At 36.2% G+C, this 20,186-nt stretch overlaps 1 protein-coding gene across 9 annotated transcripts in view; it reads left to right on the top strand.

Moving 5' to 3' along the window:
- Positions 1-20,186, top strand: part of PARD3B (par-3 family cell polarity regulator beta) — a 1,028,888-nt gene that overhangs the window by 656,529 nt on the left and 352,173 nt on the right. For all 9 annotated transcript variants that reach the window (XM_084998493.1, XM_021075045.2, XM_021075046.2 and 6 more), the window contains one exon: positions 9,161-9,205. In XM_084998493.1, coding sequence (XP_084854619.1) covers positions 9,161-9,205 — 45 coding nt within the window. The remainder of the gene's footprint in view (positions 1-9,160; positions 9,206-20,186) is intronic.

The raw sequence follows: 20,186 nt of genomic DNA on the forward strand, positions 1-20,186 counted from the left end.
GCCGAAAAGGATTAAGTCTTTTCAAATAACTCAACTATACCTCAAAGATATAAAAATATTTATAAGAATATAAAAATATTTATAGGAATATAAAAATACTGAGCATCTAACAAGGTAAAATTCATAGTATCCAGCATCCAATAAAAGAAGAAATAGTCTAAATATCTCTATAGCTATTAAAGACATTGAACTGTAGTAAAATATTTTCCCACAAAGAAAACTCTAGGTCCAGATGGGTTTATTGGTGAACTCTACTAAGCAATTTATAGGAGGAAATCATAGGAATTGTACAGAAACACATCCAGATAAATAAAGAGATGGGAGTGTTCCCCACCTCATTCTATGAAGCTGGCCTTACAGGGACAGCAGAGCCAGACAAGGATTAGAAGAAAGAAAGCATTAGATTGGCATTCTTCATAAACTGGTATTAAATTACTTTTAAAAATTTAGCAAGTTGAACTCAACAATATATTAATATATATATATATATATATATATATATATATATATATATATGGACCAAATAGAGTTTATCCTAGGAATGCAAGGTTGTTTAACCTTTGAAATGAAGCAGTATAAGTCACATACTAACAGACTAAAAAAGAAAAATTGTATGATCACATCAGTAAACACAGAAAAATATGTGAAATGATCCAGTATCGTTTAATGAAAGATACAAATTTAAAGAATGTTATTTGGGGACAAATTTATAAAACAAAAGCAAGAAAATTATCAAGTACAAAATTCAGGATTGTGGTTACCTCTGAGTAAAGAGGGAAGGGAATGAGATTGGAGTGTAACCCCCTCAGGGATTCAAAGTAAAAGAATATTCTTTTCTCAAAGCCATCAGTTAATACAGTGTTTGTTTTATTTAAGTTAGTGGAGGGTTTTGTTTTTGTCTGAACTTGTGATGTAACAAAAAGATATCTATTTGCTGCTTTGGAAACTCATAACATTTCTGTACTGAAAGGAATATCGTCTGTACCAAGTATTTTTGTTAATGTGATATGATATTTTCTGTAAATAGAATGAACTGCTCTTTTAAGTGCCGTTACCATGTAAAAAATAAAGTAAGATTAGTACCAGCAAGCCCCAAATTAAATACATAAATGCTAATAACCTAGTTATTAGATATACACAATGAGTTGTGCCTAAACTACCAATTACATTTTTTTCTATAGTTCACTAGTCAAAATATGATTTATAGGTATTCCAAACAGTTCTACCATGTTGTCATCTTTATTTAGACCTATCCCAGAATTGAACTCCATCACCTTCTCCTACTGTTGCCTTGCCAGGAATGCCTCTGCAAATTGCACAAGAATTTTACTAGGTTTATAAACATTTTTTGTCACAACATCCATATACCATATACGTACCACGATAAACATATTTCACATTCATTTATCTAGAACATTTTGCTGAATGGATATATCCAACTTGCTACTTTCTTTCTTTCCTCTTACAATTTTTTTTATTCATTTACTCAGCAAACATTAACGAGTACCTATGAGGTTCTAGGCATCATTCCAGGCCAACAAGGACAAACAAAACCTATCCCTCCCTTAATGTGAAATAGACCCATCCACAAATAATTGAGATATTTACAGATTACTTTGGTCCTCAAGCTCAGCCTGAAGACATGAGAAGGTAACTTGAAGATGTCATTTGAATGGCGTCTTAAAGCATGTTTGCCTAGCAGGAGAATGGATGAATTTTCATTATAGGTCTAAAGAAATTGCATGTGCTATTTGTATATTGTCCAGATGCATGAAGTTGCATGGCCAATTCAAAAAGAGATTTCTGATGTGATGGAGTGCAGAGCACTTAGCAGAAGTGGGGTGTGAAAGATAGGCATAATCTGTCTTTGAGCACTTGCTTCTGCTAGATTCCACAAGTTTCTATATCCTGAAAGTTATCTCATACTCTGTCGTAGGAGGCATTATCCATATTTTACTGATAAATTCAGTAAACTTGAAAAAAACGAAGTAATGAGGCCACAGTCACACATGTGATTAGTGTCAGAATCCAAGTCCCCTTAACAGCAAAGCTTGAGCTCTTCCACTCTTGTGATGCTACTCCTTGCCATGAACAAGGAGTCCTAGGTGTATTGGTTCAAGCACTCAGTCAGTAAAAGCTTTATTATTTTTGTGAATCCTCATGTCTGTGTGACTACTATATTCCTAAAGCATATTCTTCTTCCTTTATTATACTATTTATTATGTTATATTGTATCAATGCATTATTTATTTGTATCTCCTCATTAAACCCTATGGTTAAGTATCTGATTCTTCTCAAAAGGACAGTATTTATTGAATGGATTCAAAACAAGTGAATCAATAAATTGATGAAGGGATGATTTGTTTTTTTTTCCAATGCTCTTTAGTGAGATAAAGACAATAGTATAAGACCATATAGAAAGCATTGGATTGTCCTGACTTTAGATTTAAGCTCCTCTAAGATTCATAGAGAAAGAAGGAGGATTCTAAAGAGACCACTGAAAAGTTGTGAACTTATGAATAATTGGATAATGATGAAGGACCGGGTCCCTCATTTTTGTCCTGAGGAGCCTGGCTGGAAGATGCGCTATAACATGGTACAGAAACTTCAGCTGTTGTCTTCTGATTAGCTTATTATCCGAGCAGCAACACATGCAGGGATGAAGATGGTATTGCAGGGGGCAGGGTGGCTTGCTAAGAGAGATGGTGAGATAAACACTTGAGTCATTATCTTGTACTGATCCCCAATACCTTTTCAGCAAAAGCTGTATTTTTTTTTTCCAAGAGATGGAAGAATTTTCAACACATAAGAATTTATAGTGCTGAAAACTCAAAAAGTCTCCCTAAGGAGAAATGTATACCAAATAGCCATTGACATAAGAAAATAGTATAAATTAATGCACTTATAGTTTATGGTTACTGAAGAAGGAACTGAATTTACAACTTCAAACAGGTTTGTGTTCCTTAGAAATTCTGGAAATCAATCAGTGGCACAGAAATTGATTTGCTAAAGGAGAAGAAAATTGATTCTTAATATTGGCAACTACATCAATTTTTTTTTAATTCTGAAGGAACAACTTTTAGAAACAAGTTTATTAACCATTAGGGAATTACTGGATACTTAGTTTCTTAGCAGACTTCCCAAAGAGAAGTATTTATGGCCTCATTAGAAGATAGATTTTTATCGTTCCAAACATCATCTTCAAAATTGCAGTCTCTGCTATGTCAAAGATACGGAAATCAAAAGTTAAATGAAATAGAGCTGTCTCTGTGAACGACAAGCATTGCATCACATTTTAGAATGCTGCTTTGCATCAACGTATCCAATATGAAGTAGTGGGAATCTGAACACATTTGCATATTCCCCATTCGTGATATAGTGTTGGCATTCTCAAAAAGAGTAATTGTAGCTGATGGCAATTTTCATCTGAAGAGATTTGTGCGTGTTAGCAATATACCATCTTCTGTCAGCATACGAAGAGCATATGGGGCCCATTAACTCACCAAATCTGCCACTGTTCTGCAAATTTTTATTAAACAAGTGCAGTCTCTAATAGTCACTTATGTTATAGAATGCGTATCAAATGCTATCAATAAACAAGGGGATTATTTTCCCCCAACAAGAATGCATTTGAAGTGTATAAGAAGGCTTGACAAAAGAATAAAACACTTTAAGTGATCACTACATTAATATAAACATATCCCACTGGGAAGCCAACACATCTAAGTATCATATGCACTTTAATGTTTACCACTAAGATGTTCTCAGTGATCCATCTTTTTCACAGATTTTCTTGCTGTTTTTTCTTTCTTTATGGTTTCTCTCATCTCTAGCAATGAATCTGGTTGAAATTAAGCCAAAAGACTCTGCATTTATCTGTGCTTTTTAAAAGGCACCATTGGTGTTGAGTAGTTATGATTAGCTTCAATGGTATACAACCAAAATAACTGGAAACATAACCATCAGGGTGCAGTGTTTCCTGAGCAAGTCTTCCTGAATCAATGGACATACCAGGAAATTAATAAATATCTAAACCAAAGATTGTCTTCCTTATGAAACACTTTATAGGAATTAAATCAAATAGTTTCCATTGAGTTGAATTCCAGGAAACAGGAGCTTAATATAGAAATCCCATTATCTAAATAAATCTAGAGAAATCTCAAGAGGGGCAAGGCCATAGTCCCCTTTTAGTATGTAATAACAGTTACAATGAAAATGTCTAAGGCTTAGCATTTCACTGGTACCTCTTCAATTTCTATAATAACCCTTTAAAGTAATCAAGAGCAAGTAGTACCAGCCCTTGGGTAAAACAGAAGGATAAGAAAGGGAATATGTTAGTCTCATAGTCTCTTCTAGAAATTTGGAAGTAAGGAAAGGAGGGAGGAATTGGGGCAGTGGCGGGGAGAGAAAGAAAGGAAGGAAGAGAAACAATCTGTCGTCAGAACCAGAACAAGAACTTTGGGCTCTTGCTCTCTTGATATTTTTTGTACCTTTCTTATCATTTCAAAATGGAAGACCTTTCCCACATCAGGCTCACTCGTTTTCAACTTCTTGTAAATAAGATCTTTGTTGAAAATGACATACCTATCATACATTAATATTTCACCTGTTCCAATCACTGTGTCATCTAAATAATATGTGGAAAATGACTAGACTTAAGCTCCAGGCCCTGAGAGAGAACTTTGCAGTAGCTCTAAGGAAATGTGAGTTATAAAGGAAGTTAAGTATTAATTATAACACTTGTCATTTTTTTAAAAAAGCTTGGTAGTGTGTGTAATTTTACCTCATTTTCTCATTTGCTACTGTTATTTAAATCACTTCCCAGCACTAAGCATGTGCATAAAAGATTGATTGTTCCCAATTTAACCTTTTAAGTAAAATGTATTCTATTAATTAAGTCATTACAGTTCCCTCTATTTTCTATTATGTTTATTCATTTATCTTCTGTCCTAAAGACAGACATCTGTGTCAGTGAATATTTTGGAAAAAAGACCCCTAATTTTTGTGCCTATCACCCATTTGGATGTTCCCACACTGTTTTTTGAAATAGTTTATGTTAGTGTTCTAAAGAATTTCAAATTGTCAATTAAAATAATGATCAGTATTCCTACTAAAAATAGTAGATAGTATGCAGCCAAAAAGTTAAGTTACCATGTTCAACCTAACATGGCTGGGGAACTTGCAATATTTCAATTGGCTTAGATTTAATGGCATAACTGATGCCTGTTTAAAAAACAGACAAAAACAAAATAAAGACCTGACCCTGTATATATTCCTTTTTCAGAATAACTGCACAAAATGAGACCGTATGTGTAGTCTTAAGTACTGTATTTCCTTTACCTTTCTTTCACAAGATGAACTAGGAGCCAAGTAAACTGGGAGGTAAACCCTGCTGTGGGTATTGGATTATCCATGAGATTGCAACTGAAAGTACCTTGCCCTCTTCCTATTCCTTTATAATCCCAAGCAAGTTAAATCATAAACATCACCATCATTAAACTCACAACCTTTATCCCTCTCACAGTTTCTATTTATCAAAAGTTTTCATTTATTGACACATACATACCTGGGACTGTGCTATGTACTTTTGTACATTTTTTTTTCATTTACTTCTCACAACTCCCCATGTAGTATTTTTCGATTCATATCATAATGTCCTCAGAAGGTAATGCATGGAGCTTTATGCTTTTGGAGAAGAATTCAGAAGTGTTCGGTGACTTGTCCTACTTAATCATCAGACTCTTTGGAAGATAGAGAAGCCCAGCTCTTCTCTCAGACATGTGTCATGTTCTTCTAGAATACAATTCCCCATCCTCTCCTTAAGGAGTGTAATACTATCCTAGTAGCACAGTTGTGATCCAAGACCTAAAGAGTCAAATCAAAACATAGTGACAGTTTCCCATGGGGAAACTGAGGTTTAAAGGGACTTAGTAACTTGCCTTTTAAAGCTGGAATTCAACCCACATCTGTCTCATTTTTAGCTACCAGGTTATTCTGTAACATCTAATGTAAATATCTTTATTTAGTTAATCATTCATGATTATCTAATAACTAATATGTATTAAGCACTTACTCTATGATGTTCTATTTCGTATAAACTTACACATATAATCTTCACTGTAAAGTGGTGGGGAAAACAATGTTATCTTCATTTTATTCATGATGAGATTGAGGACCAGAAAGTTAAAAATAAATTGCAGGTAACTAGTAAGTATGCAAGTCAAGATCTGAACTCAGACAGTTGATTTCTCATCTGTTTCATAGAGATGAATTATTTTAGCTTGTAGATTTCCAAGCATGTTAAACAAAATTGTAGCTAATACTTGATAATATTGGTCACCATGGAAAGATTTCTATTAACAACGTATATTCAAATTAAAAGGGTAATAGTTTTCTAACATGGGGTGCTTTTCAAGTATTTCCTTACGTTGAATTCATGCTACCAAAAAATTTGAAAAGTATTAACAACTCTTCTGGTCCATCACAAATAGAGTGGTTAAGAGCACCATGTTTAAGTTCTGACTCCTCCTCTTATGAGGTATGCCTCAGGGTCTTTATAACGATAATAATAAGGTTTTTGTGAGCATTAAATGAATAACAGATATAAAGAGATATAGAGTAGAACCTGCAAATTGCAAGTGCTCAGTAGGTATTAGCTACTAGTACTATTTTTTTTTAAATCATGATCATTGTTTTCTAGGGTTTTTTTTTTTTTTCATTTATACTGTAGATTCCACTATAAGTTTTTTCATACCAGGGAAAGACAGAATTTGGCTCACAAAGGGATCCTGATACATATTGATTGACATCTTCAACTGGAAATACAAAGAGAAGTCTAACAAGATTTTTAAGCAGTTAATGCCAGTAAAATCCGAAACATGTAATGCTTTTATCTAGAAAATAAATAGCTTAGAAAAGGAGGGCAAAGTGAGTGCAGGAAGATTGATGAAGATTTTTGTACAGTAACTGGGTCAATGAAATGTGACTGAATATTGTTGGCAAAGGATGAAGAAGGTAGGTTACTCTGAGACCAAGCCAGTGTTCAGGAAAATGGAGGTGAGCTTCCTTGTTAGCAGAGGAGCAAGGGTGCTTCCTTGCTTCTACACTTGGGCAAAGGTGGGGTTTTATAGAATGCTATAGAATGTGACTCATGGTGAATGTTGAACACCTGCTGTTGAATAATGAAGTGATAATCTACACAGAGTTGCTTAAGGATTAAGAATTTTGCTTCTGTGTTCATCAGAGATATTGGTTGATAGCTTTCATATAATGTCTTTGCCTAACATTACTCTCAGGGTAATACCAGCCTCATAGAATGAGTTGGGAAATATTCCTTCCTCTGAATTTTCTGAAAGAACATCTGTAGAATTGATATTATTTCTTCCCTAAATGCTTGGTAGAATTCACCAGGAAAGTCATCTTGGTCTGGAGTTTTCTTTCCTGGAAAATTGTAAATATAAATCCATTAAAAAACAAACTACAAGGCTATTAGATTATCTCTTTCTTCCTATTTAAGTTTTGTTAATTTGTACCTTTCAAAAAACATACCTATTTCATCAGAGCAGTGTTAATCTAAATTTTTCGCACCTAGTGAAGCTAGATCTTTCTTCCTGTTCTAATGGATGTGCCTGAATTATGAAGGTTTTCACTCTGGCTACTGGGAGTAGAAACTTTATTCTCAGCCTTGTGTGAACTTTGGACACTGTGTCCTTTCCCCATTGGAGTGGTTCTGTCCCAGGTCTTGGGTAGTTTCTTCACATGCATATATGATCATCAGCATTTAACTAATGACTTGAGGGTATCCTCTGCAGATCTCAGAAGGAATCCTGTATAGCTCTCTCCTCTCCCAGTTCTCTAACCTGTGAACCTAATCTGTCTTGCTTTTCCTCCAGCTTTGTACCCTCATATCATTGGACTCTTCCTGTGTTCCCCTCCCTATACCACAACCTAGAAACTTTCTCCAGACAGTAAGCTGGAGCGATTGTAGGATTCACCTCACTTGTTTTCTATCTTTCAAGAGTCACTATGCTCTATTGCCTGATGTCTAATTTCTTGAAAGCCATTGCTTCATGTTTTGTCTATTTTTTTCCATTTTTAATTAAAGTGTAGTTGATTTACAAGTTGGGCTAATTGCTGCTGTACAACAAAGTGACCCTGTCATTCATATGTGTGTGTGTATGTGTGTGTGTGCATGCATATATATATATATATTCCCTTTCTTATATTATCTTCCATAATGGTCTATCCCAAGACCCAAGAGACTGACTGTAGTTCCCAGTACCATACAATAGGACTGCTTATTCAATCCAAATGTAATAGTTTGCATCTACTAACTCCAAGTTCCCAGTCCATCTCCCTCTCTTCCCCATCCCCCTTAGCAACCACAAGTCTGTTCTCCATGTCTATGAGTCTGTTTCTGTTTTATAGATAGGTTCATTTATGCCATATTTTAGATTCTACATGTAAGTGATATCATGTGGTATTTGTCTTTTTCTTTCTGACTTACTTCACTTAGTATGAGAATCTCTAGTTGCATCTACGTTACTACAAATGGCATTATTTTATTCCTTTTTATGGCTGAGTAGTATTCCATTGTACATATGTACCGCATCTTCTCAATTGATTCATCTATCAATAGACATTTAGGTTGTTTCCATGTCTTGGCTATTGTTCATAGTGCTACTATGAACATATGGGGTTTTGTCTAATTTTAAAACTACTTTCAGAAGGAATTATAAATTTGCTCCCTTTTGCTCCACATTTACCAGAAACAAAAGCCTGGTTCTTGAGGATTGAATGTATATGTTTCTGTTATGCTCAGTGTTTTATTACATGTTATACAGCTTTAGATCCTTGCATTTAGTTTCCATTTTTGGCAGATATATAAACAACAGCCCAGTTAAAACAACTGAAGGTATTAGAAATTTTTAAAATAATGAAATTATATTCACAGAAGATTTAATGAACATATATTTCCTCCCAGCTGTCTTTAAAATATCTATGAATAGAAATGAAGTGCCCCAGGCAGGCTGGGGGAAAATTTTTCTCAAATCTTTGCCAGTAAAAGATTTAACTTATTACAAATCTGTATGAATTTATTGCTTGAAAAATGGCTGATTTACAGGCAGATCTGATCCTTGTCTCTTTTATTTCTTTGCAGTGCCAGATGAAAGCAAAGTCCGTTCATTGGCTGAACACAAACCGGGTAAGAAATTCCTTGTAACTGACTTTATATTCTGCTTCCTGGAAATCTCTGGCTGTGGTTGAGTAGCAGTTGGAACCTGTTTTCATCCACTCGTCACTGAAAGGCTTGCTAATTAATACATGAGATATCTCTGACTTCCACAAAGATGAATTGTTGCTTGGCCGTGTGTATAGTGGCATAATGTATGCTGACTCAGATGTTTGAGAAGAAGGAAGAAAGGTTTCCAAAAAAATAACTATAAAACCAGAAAATCTTTCACCTGTACACCAGCTGAACACTTAGAATAACAAAAAACTACAAAGAAAACCCAAGGAAATTTGAAATTCTTTTCCATGACGACTCTCACATTACAGTGGCAGGACAAAGGGTTCCAGAATTAAGAAAAAAAAAAAAAAAAAGTGGCCACTTCTTCCTTCTTGAGAAAATAAGTGTCTTTTTTCCTGTCATCAAAGGGGATTGGGGCTGAAATGACTGTATTATCTTTCTTTGGAGTCATGAATGAGCTCCCTGGAGCTGCCCTAGGAAATCCACAGGGATCTCTGAGTGTCTCTGGGCTCTTTCTCTGTTTTGTGTGAGATTCCTTCAGGCCTAAAGTCCGAGTTTTTCTTTTCTTGCTGAGTGGTCCTGCCTTCTATTCCTTTGCCCTTCCTTCAGCATCATTTATTCACATTAGTTGAAAAAACCTAAAGCTACAGAGCTAGTAAATACAGTAGTAACCCCTTTCCTATAAGGGTGCATTATTGGGGGGAAAATAGCCATTTTGCTCTTAGTAATGCTACTCCAAACCACAGGAGGGTTGTGATTTGCTGGCATACCTTCATTTCTGAAACAAAGTCTTTCCGGTCCCCAAGCATCTCCTGTGTTTATGTGCCAATTATGTTTCCAGCAGTAAGTGGCCTTGATGCCTCATTACTTCCATCACGTTCCAGGGCAAGATGATGATTTTTTTTTCTTTTCCTTTTCTTCTTCCTCTTGATTCACTAGTGATAACAGCAGGGAAGGGCTACTTCCCAACTCTTAGATGTTTTTCTTTTCTGCCCCTCCTAATAAAGAGCCTAAGAGGTTAGATCACTGTGAAAGAAAAGATTTCTGTGGGAGTGATAAATTGCCACATGCTGCTTGTTCCCATCATCCTTCTCCATTAAATCCTCTGCTACTGGAAATATTTTTAGGAGTCTGGGAAGGAAGTTCTCATGCCCAAGGAACTCCAGGGATAGCCTATATTATTTTCATCTTAAATGCATGGCACTGCTTGTTCTTAGTTCTCTTACATGTTTTAATACTTGAAGATGAAAACATTTTTACCTGCTGGGATAGGCTTCAAGACAAGAAGTGGAAGCAATATTTTTAAAGAATGTTTAGCAACTTGGTCTTTGAAAACAAAAAAAAAAAATAATCAACTTTCTGGAGTTTCCAGGAAATCAAATCTTATTCCAATGTAACTATATTTCCAAACAAATAACTGTTAGCCAGTAACTAGAAATTATTGTCGTGTTTTAAATGAGAACATTATCTTTGTGTATTGCTGTAACATTTTAGGTAAATTTTAATGATATGTTTTTATATAGTATGAAAAATGATATTACTAAAAATGTACTCTAAATATAAAAATTGAAGTAATCTTCCAAATTAAAAGAAAAATGTAAACAATGGTATGATTTTAAAGCTGTTAGATTAATTGTGAGGTTTACATGGCAGCTTTATTTTAGCTGGTCATAGACATATTATTAATGGTCTTCCTATCACATGCATCAAACTATTGAAACACAGCAGATGTTTTAAAGATTTTGGTTGCTGATGAACTGTTATTGCAATAGTCACTATTCTTATATTTTAAGTGCTTGTATATCCTATCACATCATCAGATTTTGCACTGGCTGGCTTTGGAACCAGTGCAGATGCTAAAAACAACCAGAAACTTGATACCCTTAGAGCCAAAGTAGCAGATGATAAAACACAATGAAGAGGCCTGACCCATCATCTCAAATTGTGTCCTCTAGAGTTAACTTGTGAGAGCATGCTAGAAAACATCAGAGATGGTACTGAGAAAATAAAAAGCAACCTTAAAGAAAAATATGCTACTAAGGTCTTGGACTGTGATGATCTCAACAACTCATCCCTCACTTTATAAAGTGCAGCTCCCTGTGCAGGTGCACTTAGGTATAGCATTTTCCCATCAGGCTTTGTTGGTGGCTATGGCCAAAAGGAACTAAGGGTCCTTTTGATTCTTGCATCCTCTTTCCCTCTTTTTTTTTTAATTAAGTGAGTATAGTTGATTTACAGTGTTGTGTCAATTTCTGCTGTACAGCATAGTAACCCAGCCCCCCTATATATATATACACACACATTCTTTTTCTCATGCTATTTTCCATCATGTTCTACCCCAGATTTGGACATTAGTTCCCTGTGCTATACAGTAGGACCCCATTGTTTATCCATTCTAAATATTAATAGTTTGCATCTACCAACCCCAAAGTCCTTGTCCATTAATTCACCTAATATAAAACTATAGTCTCCATCTACTACAGTCTGCGACCACTAAAAGAGCTGCCAGTTTCAATGGTAACATGCAATATTCCATGATCACTCATGCTTATCTCGCCAATGTTGACTTCTTTTTGTTCTACCGTTCCTTTCCCCAGATCCTTCTTCCAGAATATTTGAGGGAAAAAAAGTGATATCTCTTCTGCTCAGAAGAAAGAATATCTCCCTCTGTCTCTTTTTAATTACAGAAATGTGGGCAGCTTTCACATTATCCAAGACCATCAGGAAGTTATATTAAATCGTATATGCTGACCTAGATCTATCATCCATCCTCTTATTTGGGATGATATTCAACATTTTAACAAATTCATCTGAGTTAAAATTTCTTCTGAGTCAGCTACTTAGTGTGTAGAGAGCCATTCCGTGCCAAGTTCCATCTGTTGGTCTGGCTTGGGTACCTCCCAAATTTGTGACAATATTTTTGGCATCCTTTCCTTGGCTTAATCTTTAAATGGTTGATTCCTCAGAGTGCAGATGGAATCAAAGTCTCAGGTAAGATAAATCTCTCTAAAATTTTTGGCCCCAAACCTAGTATTCCCTCACCCTTTCTGGAATCAATCCAGTATTCTTGAGATTTGTCTAACAATCTACCTCAGTGGCTTCCCCTGGCAGTGCATTGCATCTCATTCTAGGCAAGAAAGATGGCATGTTGGTTCTCCTGTTTATAATCATGGGGTCCTCATCCACATATAAGAGGTATTAATGTTTATAGAATGGCGAGACCTACCCAGAGAAGTTACAAGCAAATTGCTTTTTTCTTAAAACAAATTGCTTTTTGTTTTAAGACAAATCACAGGTTTTAGAGAGCCTTGAAAAACCAAGAAGTTGTCTTTTACCTTTTTCCTTAATTACCTCACTAATTGAAATCTGACAGTTCAAATCCTAGCAATGCAAGGGGAAATGACTTCAGCAAAATGTATGTTTTAAACAATGAAACCATTTTCCAAAATGACAAATGTTCTGAGGGACCATTAGAATCCAGAGAAAATGACATCAAATTTTTTATAGCTTTTAAAAACAATTTTGCTTTAATTGTGGCTGTACACAGACTCATAGAGTATGTCTGAGAAGGAATCCATCCTTTTTTTTTTTTTTTTTTTTTTTTTTACTAAATACTGAACTGACACTGAAACCAAGTTTCATGCTCCTCAGTACTCAGACAGAAAGGACTAATAAATTTTACTTTTTTTTTACTTCATATTTTTTGTTTTGATTTACTGCTTAGAACTGTTTTAATATGTATTGACTGTCTGCAAAGATCTGTGCTGACCCAGCTCTTTAAGATGATGCAGTACTAAAGAAAGCTGATGAGTCCTTCTTTATGAGCCCTGACATATTAATTAGCAAAATGGACTAAAAAGCTTTCCTATTTCTGTTTTAATTTCTTACAGTCTCAAACACCTGTCTATATAGCTGTAAAATAGGCAAGTCTGTAAAAGTAATGGTTGGCAGTAAGTCCAGACCTTTTCTGAGACAAGTTTATCAATTAAGGAGCAAATACTCATTAGCAACCTAGGGGATATTTTCAGACTGAGGTGCTTTGTAGCCACTAAGTACAGTTACTATCTTAACACATTTTGCTAATGAAGATGCTGAAGATCAAGGTATTGAAGTCCTTGTTCTCCCCCTTGGTAACTAGTGAGGTTAGGATATAAACCCAGATACTGTGTGGGAAAGCCCATGTCTTTGGCCTTTTTATTTGCCACTAGCTTGTGCCTAACACCTCACCATCCCAGGAACTAAAAAGAATATAGGAGTAAGACATAGTCTCACTGGAAGACGTGACACACACATCAAGATATCCTATAAATCCTTACTTAACCTTTGTAACCTCAGCCAACTGAACCAAGGACACAAGGGGATAATTTCACCACTGTAATTCAGTGTCAGAAGAACATCTGATCTGATCATTTGAGTATTTGCTTCTCTGCATGCACTGTATGCACATGTACATGTATGTGAATGTGTGGGCCAAGCTGAGTTACAGAAAAGAGAAAATGTGCATGCAACGTACATATATTAGGCATAAGTTATAGCAAATGTGCCAGGGATGTCTTATAGCAAAGGCTGAGATTTTAATGTCCAAGTTGCCCACTTGACAAACCACACATTCTGCTTTAAATGCTTTGTGTATAAACTTCCAGTCTAGAATGTTCAAGTGTAGCTAAAGAAATTGCTGGATGTTGTTGAAAGAAAAGCTAAGATATAAGGTGACTGGATATTCACTTGAATATATGAGTAATGAGGACTAGTAAAGGTCACTGAGCTAACACATTTCAGGCACATAGAAAATTATGGAAACATGGTACATGATGGTGTGAATTGCTTACATTTAAGAAAATGTAAGCAATTCAGCACAGCAGGAGTGCAAAGGGGAGAGTGACAAGCTACTAGGTTAATCAAAAGCAGAGATTAGATCCTGAGCAACTCCTACCCAAGGAAAGAATATGAATTGTATCCTACAGTCTCAGAAAACCTAAACAGATTAAAGGAGGAAAGTGGTCAGTTTTATAGTCTAGTGATATCAACTTTGGTGGTTGTAGGGACTTGAGAGGACTGAAAAAAAAAAAAAAGGCAAGGATAGTTAAGAGACCATTGGAGTAGTCCATATAAGAGATGATGTGGGCATACTTTTAAGAAATTAGTAATGAGAATGGAAAGAAAAGTAAGACTACTTAGACTAAAGCTTTGAATGTTGTTTTTGTTTTTAAATCAGACTTAGCAAGTGACTAAGAAAGAATCTATTGTGATTCTCACTGTATCAGTCAGCCATTGCTATAACCATACTGCATAATAACTACCAACAGTAATCATTTATTTCTTGATCATATATCTTCAGGTGGGCTGGGAGTTGCTCATCTCAGGAGTGTTTGGCTGGGCTTGGCTGCAACCTGTAGTTTAGGTCCAGGTCTTCTGCCTGTGTCTCTTACCTCCCTTGGGCCAGTGGTTTCCCCTGGCATGTACTTTTGATAATAACAGTGATAAGATAGAAATAGAGTGGAAAGAGAGGGCACCCATAAGCTATGTGCCAGTGTTCATGTATTAATTATATAGCAGTGAAGGAACAGTGGGATGATTAAGAGCAGTAGAGAGGAATAGAGCAGGCTAGCATGAGCTCTGAAGGAGTCAGGATTTTCTATAAGGGTAGAGGAACAATGGACTTGAAGGTGGAAATGAGAAATAAGGAGACAGTTGAACCCTCTCCCAGTCTTGATTTGCATGGTATGGGTGAGAAGGAACAGCTTCCAATGGCCTGGCTGCAGGAGAAGCAGAATTCTTAGCAGCTTGCTAGATTTTTTTTAAAGCTAAAAGGCAAGGGGACTTTAAGAGAAGAGATTGGGAGTGAAGAGTGTTTTGTCAACCATGGAAGGATAGTGGAGACTCAAGAAGGCAAGGTGGAGGAGTCCAAGATGGTGGGGAAAGTGGAATGATGAGTTACATGGGAAGATGGACAGAGTGGAGTTGGGTGGCAGCACAGGAAGGAATACATGCCCAAAGGGCTCCCATCTTGGGAATTGACAGAGGATGGTAGGGAGGGATGTGTCTGCCCTGTGTAGATGACTCTGCAGTTGCAAACACAATCAGTTCTCACTCATTGGTGAATAGAAGGAAAAAAAAAAAGACAGGTCAGTTTAAACTCAGTAGTGTCCTCAATGGATTATGTCTTGTAAAGAGATCCTGTCTCTGAAGGATGAGTAGATGAAGATTTTTCAGGAAGAAATAGTCCAGTGTTACAAGATTTGAGAAGACGCTTACACTTTACTAGGTTTGGAAGTTGAGAAATCGCCACTTAAGCTGGAGTGAGTTTCAGTAGATAAGAAAACAAGAATAAAATGCCAATATTCGGGCCCAGCTAGTCTGACCTATTGAATTCTACTTAAGCAACCTCTTGTTTTATAAATTCAAACATCATGGCTACCAGTTTCACCTGATTTAATAACTTAAACTATTATTAAAATCCTCAAATTTCCCCAGACCCACCATCGATCACAGAAAGAGTAATTTGGCACAACACTTGTCTTTCTTCTTTTCAGCTGCTCCCATTGAAATCCACAAGCATTGAATAAGCTTCTGTATACAAAAAGTCTGTATTTTGTACAAAGTTTATCACAGACTTTGTTACAAAATTCGTATCTATTTATAGTTGCTATTCATTATATTTTATACTTTTATTATGGTGTTCTATTTCTTTCCCCCTAAATATAAATGTGCAGGACACATTATTCTATTCTGAGTTCCAACAGACATTTGTTGATGTGGTGTGTTTAGTACATATTTTTTCCCCTATGCCCTTAATTACAAAATTCTCAGCCACAATATTCTTTATTACCCTGTCTCTCTCATAATTCAGAACTTGACAGTTTATCTTTGGAGATAAATTTTGCTTAAGTGTGCATTGATTTAGAAAATCTATAGTTGCTAAATTGTTTTAATTGTTTGAACAAATAAAAAAATAATTTTATAAAGAGAAGAGCCTATTTCTATATATGTCAGATTCTTCAAATGTGGCTGAACTCTCAAACTTCACCATCCATGGGGAATATGTGTCTTGTACATTTGGAAAACAGTGGTTTGGAACTGACAATTCTAATCGTGTTTTTAAATGCCAGAGTGAACATCTGCCATGAAAAAAGTTATTAAATGATTACATGTTGGTTGATAAATCCAAAGTGAATGTTTGACATCAAAACTTCACTATAGGCTGAGCTAACTATACCCAACTTTGGACTAGCTCTGCACCTGGAGAGGAACAACAGTAGGAGCCACAGAAAACAAGTGACTTAAAAATTACACAGAAATGCAGTTGTCAGTCAGGATATTATTGTGTGGACTTGGATGTATCCTGGGCAAAAAAAAAGGTCAAATTTTTAAAAACATGATAACTATAAATGTTAAATTATAAGAACCAATTCTATCCTCTTCCCTTTATATTTAGCTCTTGGATGTCTTAAGTAAACTTTTTGCAATGCAGCTATTTCAGTGAAACTGTTGGTCTCTATACCCACTAGCTTTAAATGATGGCAGCCTTTTATCAAGAGTGGACTTGGCAAGACCTAGAAAGCTTTTCACTTCCTATGTAATTATTTTAGAAAGGTTTACATTAAGACCTAGAATTTAAAATCACACTTCTAAGGAAGGTACTTTATGTGTAAATTTGTTGTGGAGGGGAAAAAACAAAAGCAACTTTCTGATTCCAATGACCCAGAGAGGTTACAGTAAGACCTTTCATTTTAAACTTCTCTAGATAAGTTGCCAGTGTTAAATGAATGTCTGTTTAACCATTCCAGCAATGGCTTTTTGGGTGTTTTGTTTTTCGTTTTTGTCTTTTTTCAGGGCTGCACCTGCAGCATATGGAGATTCCCAGACTAGGGGTCCAATCAGAGCTGTGGCTGCCAGCCTATGCCAGAACCACAGCAACACAGTATCCAAGACTTGTCTGCAACCTACACCACAGCTCATGGCAACGCCAGATCCTTGACCTACCGGGTAAGGACAGGAATCAAACCCACGTCCTCATGGATGCTAGTCAGGTTCGTTAACTGCTGAGCCACAACGGAAGTCCTCAGCAATGGTTTTAATTCTAAAGTTTTCCCAGAAGAAAAATTAGCCAACTTATAATATTGGAAGGATAAGTTTAAAACCCAATCAGAGACATCTGAAGATCAGCTCTTACATAATAGATGCTCAGTTTGAGTTGAATAATATAAAATATGTAAAAGGATAAATTTTGCTTTTTAAATATCTGAGGAAGGTATAATATTGCCAATTAATGGAGTGAAATATGTAGGAATATACTGGCTTTGATAATGTCAGTATTACATTAGATAAATTGCGTGCATATGCACACATATGAGTTTCATAAGTGAATACTGGTTTGGAGGTGGGGGAAGGAAGCCTTAAAAGACATACATATATTTCAAGAAGGGTTTTGCCTGCTTAAAAACCCTCATTTGTTCCTGTATTTAGGCTCTATCGATAGGGATACATTTCAGTATCTTTCACACGTCTATCACCTTGTCTTGACCTGCCCTTGCAGCCTGTCTCTTGTCACCAGCACCTCCCACCCCACCCGATCAGCCCCATCACACATGTTCCCAACTCACAGAGCTACTCGCCACTGCTGTCTGACCTGTTTGTTCATGCCTCAGAGCCCCAGCTGAACTCTTTGAAGGCCCGCCTCCCTGAGAAGCCCTGGCCAGCTTCCCCAGTCAAAGGTCTCACCTAGTATCTAGGCTTGTTTAACTGCAGGTGTCTCCAGGCTCTGTGACACTTTTTAACTTCTCTTACCTGTTCTTGCTCACACTTCTGCTCCAGAGCCAAAGAGCTCCAAAGGACCCCCTCAGGCTGTTTTTCAATCACCTTTGATCAATAATCATGACTTGCTTAGACTATTAATAATCCCAAGGCCTTTTCTCCCCTCATATAGGAAGGAAAATTCTGTTATCTACTGAACAAAAGAGAAGGAACAAATGAGAACTCTTTTTATTCAGCCAGTACTTATTGAGCATTTACTGTGTGCCTGACACTGTGCCAGGTACTACAGATACGAAGTTGTGTAGACTGTGGATCCTGCCCCTAAGGTACTTGTAGCTTAGTAGCAATCATAGAAATGCAAACAGTGAAGATACCATGTGCTTATACGTAAATGCAAATACATAGAAAAAGGAACAGTGATTACCTTTACTGAGAGGAAGAAGATGAGGTTGGGGCTCAAGGGGGACATCTGCTTTATCTGTAGAATTTGCATTTTTACATTGAGACTATATTTATGGATAAATTGGGCAATGAAAAATGTATGGGTTTAAAAAAGTAAAAACTTTTCCAGCATTCTAAAATTTCACGGGCTGAATCTAATCATTGAACTGTTGTACAAATGAGATGATTTAGCATGGGGACTGGCACAGAATATGCACAGAAGAACCACAGGAAAAGGGATAGTTTCTGGGAAGGAGATGAGAGGCTGAATCCCAGAGTCACACTGGGAACCAATTTGGGGCTCAAAAGTATTTGGGGAGGAAGGGAATAGGGAGAGGGTTCACTGTGAGCTACCTCATTTATGGGTTGCTGGAAAATGTGCCAATGAAAAACATATTTAGGGAATGTTAAACTCCCCTGTCAATTTTTGGCATCCTAGAGGGCAGGAACTTAGTCTTTGAAATTTATTCAGTAAGGCACCCACTTCGTGCTATGCTACAAAAAGGTTCTTTTTTTCAGAGGTTCGTAGTGCCCAACTGGGTCCAATAAAAGCAGAATTATAATAAGAGGGTTTGTGATGAATATGCAAAAATTAAAGAGAAAACTTGAAGCAACCTAGATTACTTCTTCTTGCTAAAATAAGCAAATGCAAATCCATTCCCACTCTATTGATAATTAGAAACCACACACCCACACAAAACAACTTACAAATTCCACCCCATCAAAATAGAACAAAGCTGTTCAAAGTTACCTTTTGAATAAAAACCCTTTTATTAACCCATCATTTTTTAAAATGTGCCTGACTTTTAAACCAGGAAACTACAACTGCAAAGAAAGAGGGAGGAAAAAAGCAGATAGTTTTATAAAATTTCATGATATTGCCCTCAGAGAGAGGCAACTAAATTATTAAATGTATTTAGAAATATTGGTGTCAAACTAGTGATGAAAGCTCCAGTTTATACTCTTTATACTAGCAGATCTCAGAGAAAATGCTATGATTGGTTAGTTTAGTGACCTAGTGGTTCATGAACTATTTGAAGTGATTTATATGGATAAACACTTTTTAGTTTTTGAAACTATGCATATATATTAGTGCATTATTTGTAAAATATTATTTTTCTATGTATAACAGTGCTACTTTAAAAAATAAAATATTAGAAGTAGGAGATTTAAATTTGAATTTAGATTTGAATATAAATAAGAAAATAACATAAAATGATATGCGAACATGGAAAAATGTTATATCAAGTTATGTGACACAAATTGCTAACATTTGAGAAACACTGATGAATGTTAGAAGTTTCCATCAGAATTTCCATAGTTTCCATCATTGTGCTTTTTGGCAAAGATCAGAGAATCCTGGTTTGAAACAGGGCCTCCATTCTGAGGCCTTCAGACTAGGTGGTACTCACACCCTGGGGGTCCTTTTCCTGTCCATGGACACATGCCTCCAAGTCTGGTTGAACACTGTCTCCTTCAGCAAAGAAATGTCCAAATCTTCCACTCTTTTGTACAACGATTTCTCTCCATCAAATTTAACTTGAATTATATTTTGAAGTGTGTTCCTCTAATAGGCCATCTTCACCTGAGAGGAAAACATAGCAGCTACAAGGGGGCCCTTCTGCGTGAGCCTGGAAAGCCTTACAAATGCAGAGTCAGCCTTCTCTTTTCACTTTTCTAATCCCATTAGTCTGGCAGGAAATCAGGTTGGTCCCATGGGAATGCACCCCAAAGCTATCCT

Source organism: Sus scrofa, chromosome 15 (genome assembly GCF_054392235.1).
Source record: "Sus scrofa isolate SSC_HxYL_T2T_F1_AM1 chromosome 15, Sscrofa_HxYL_maternal_Yorkshire_Landrace_v2.0, whole genome shotgun sequence".
NCBI lineage: Eukaryota > Metazoa > Chordata > Mammalia > Artiodactyla > Suidae > Sus > Sus scrofa.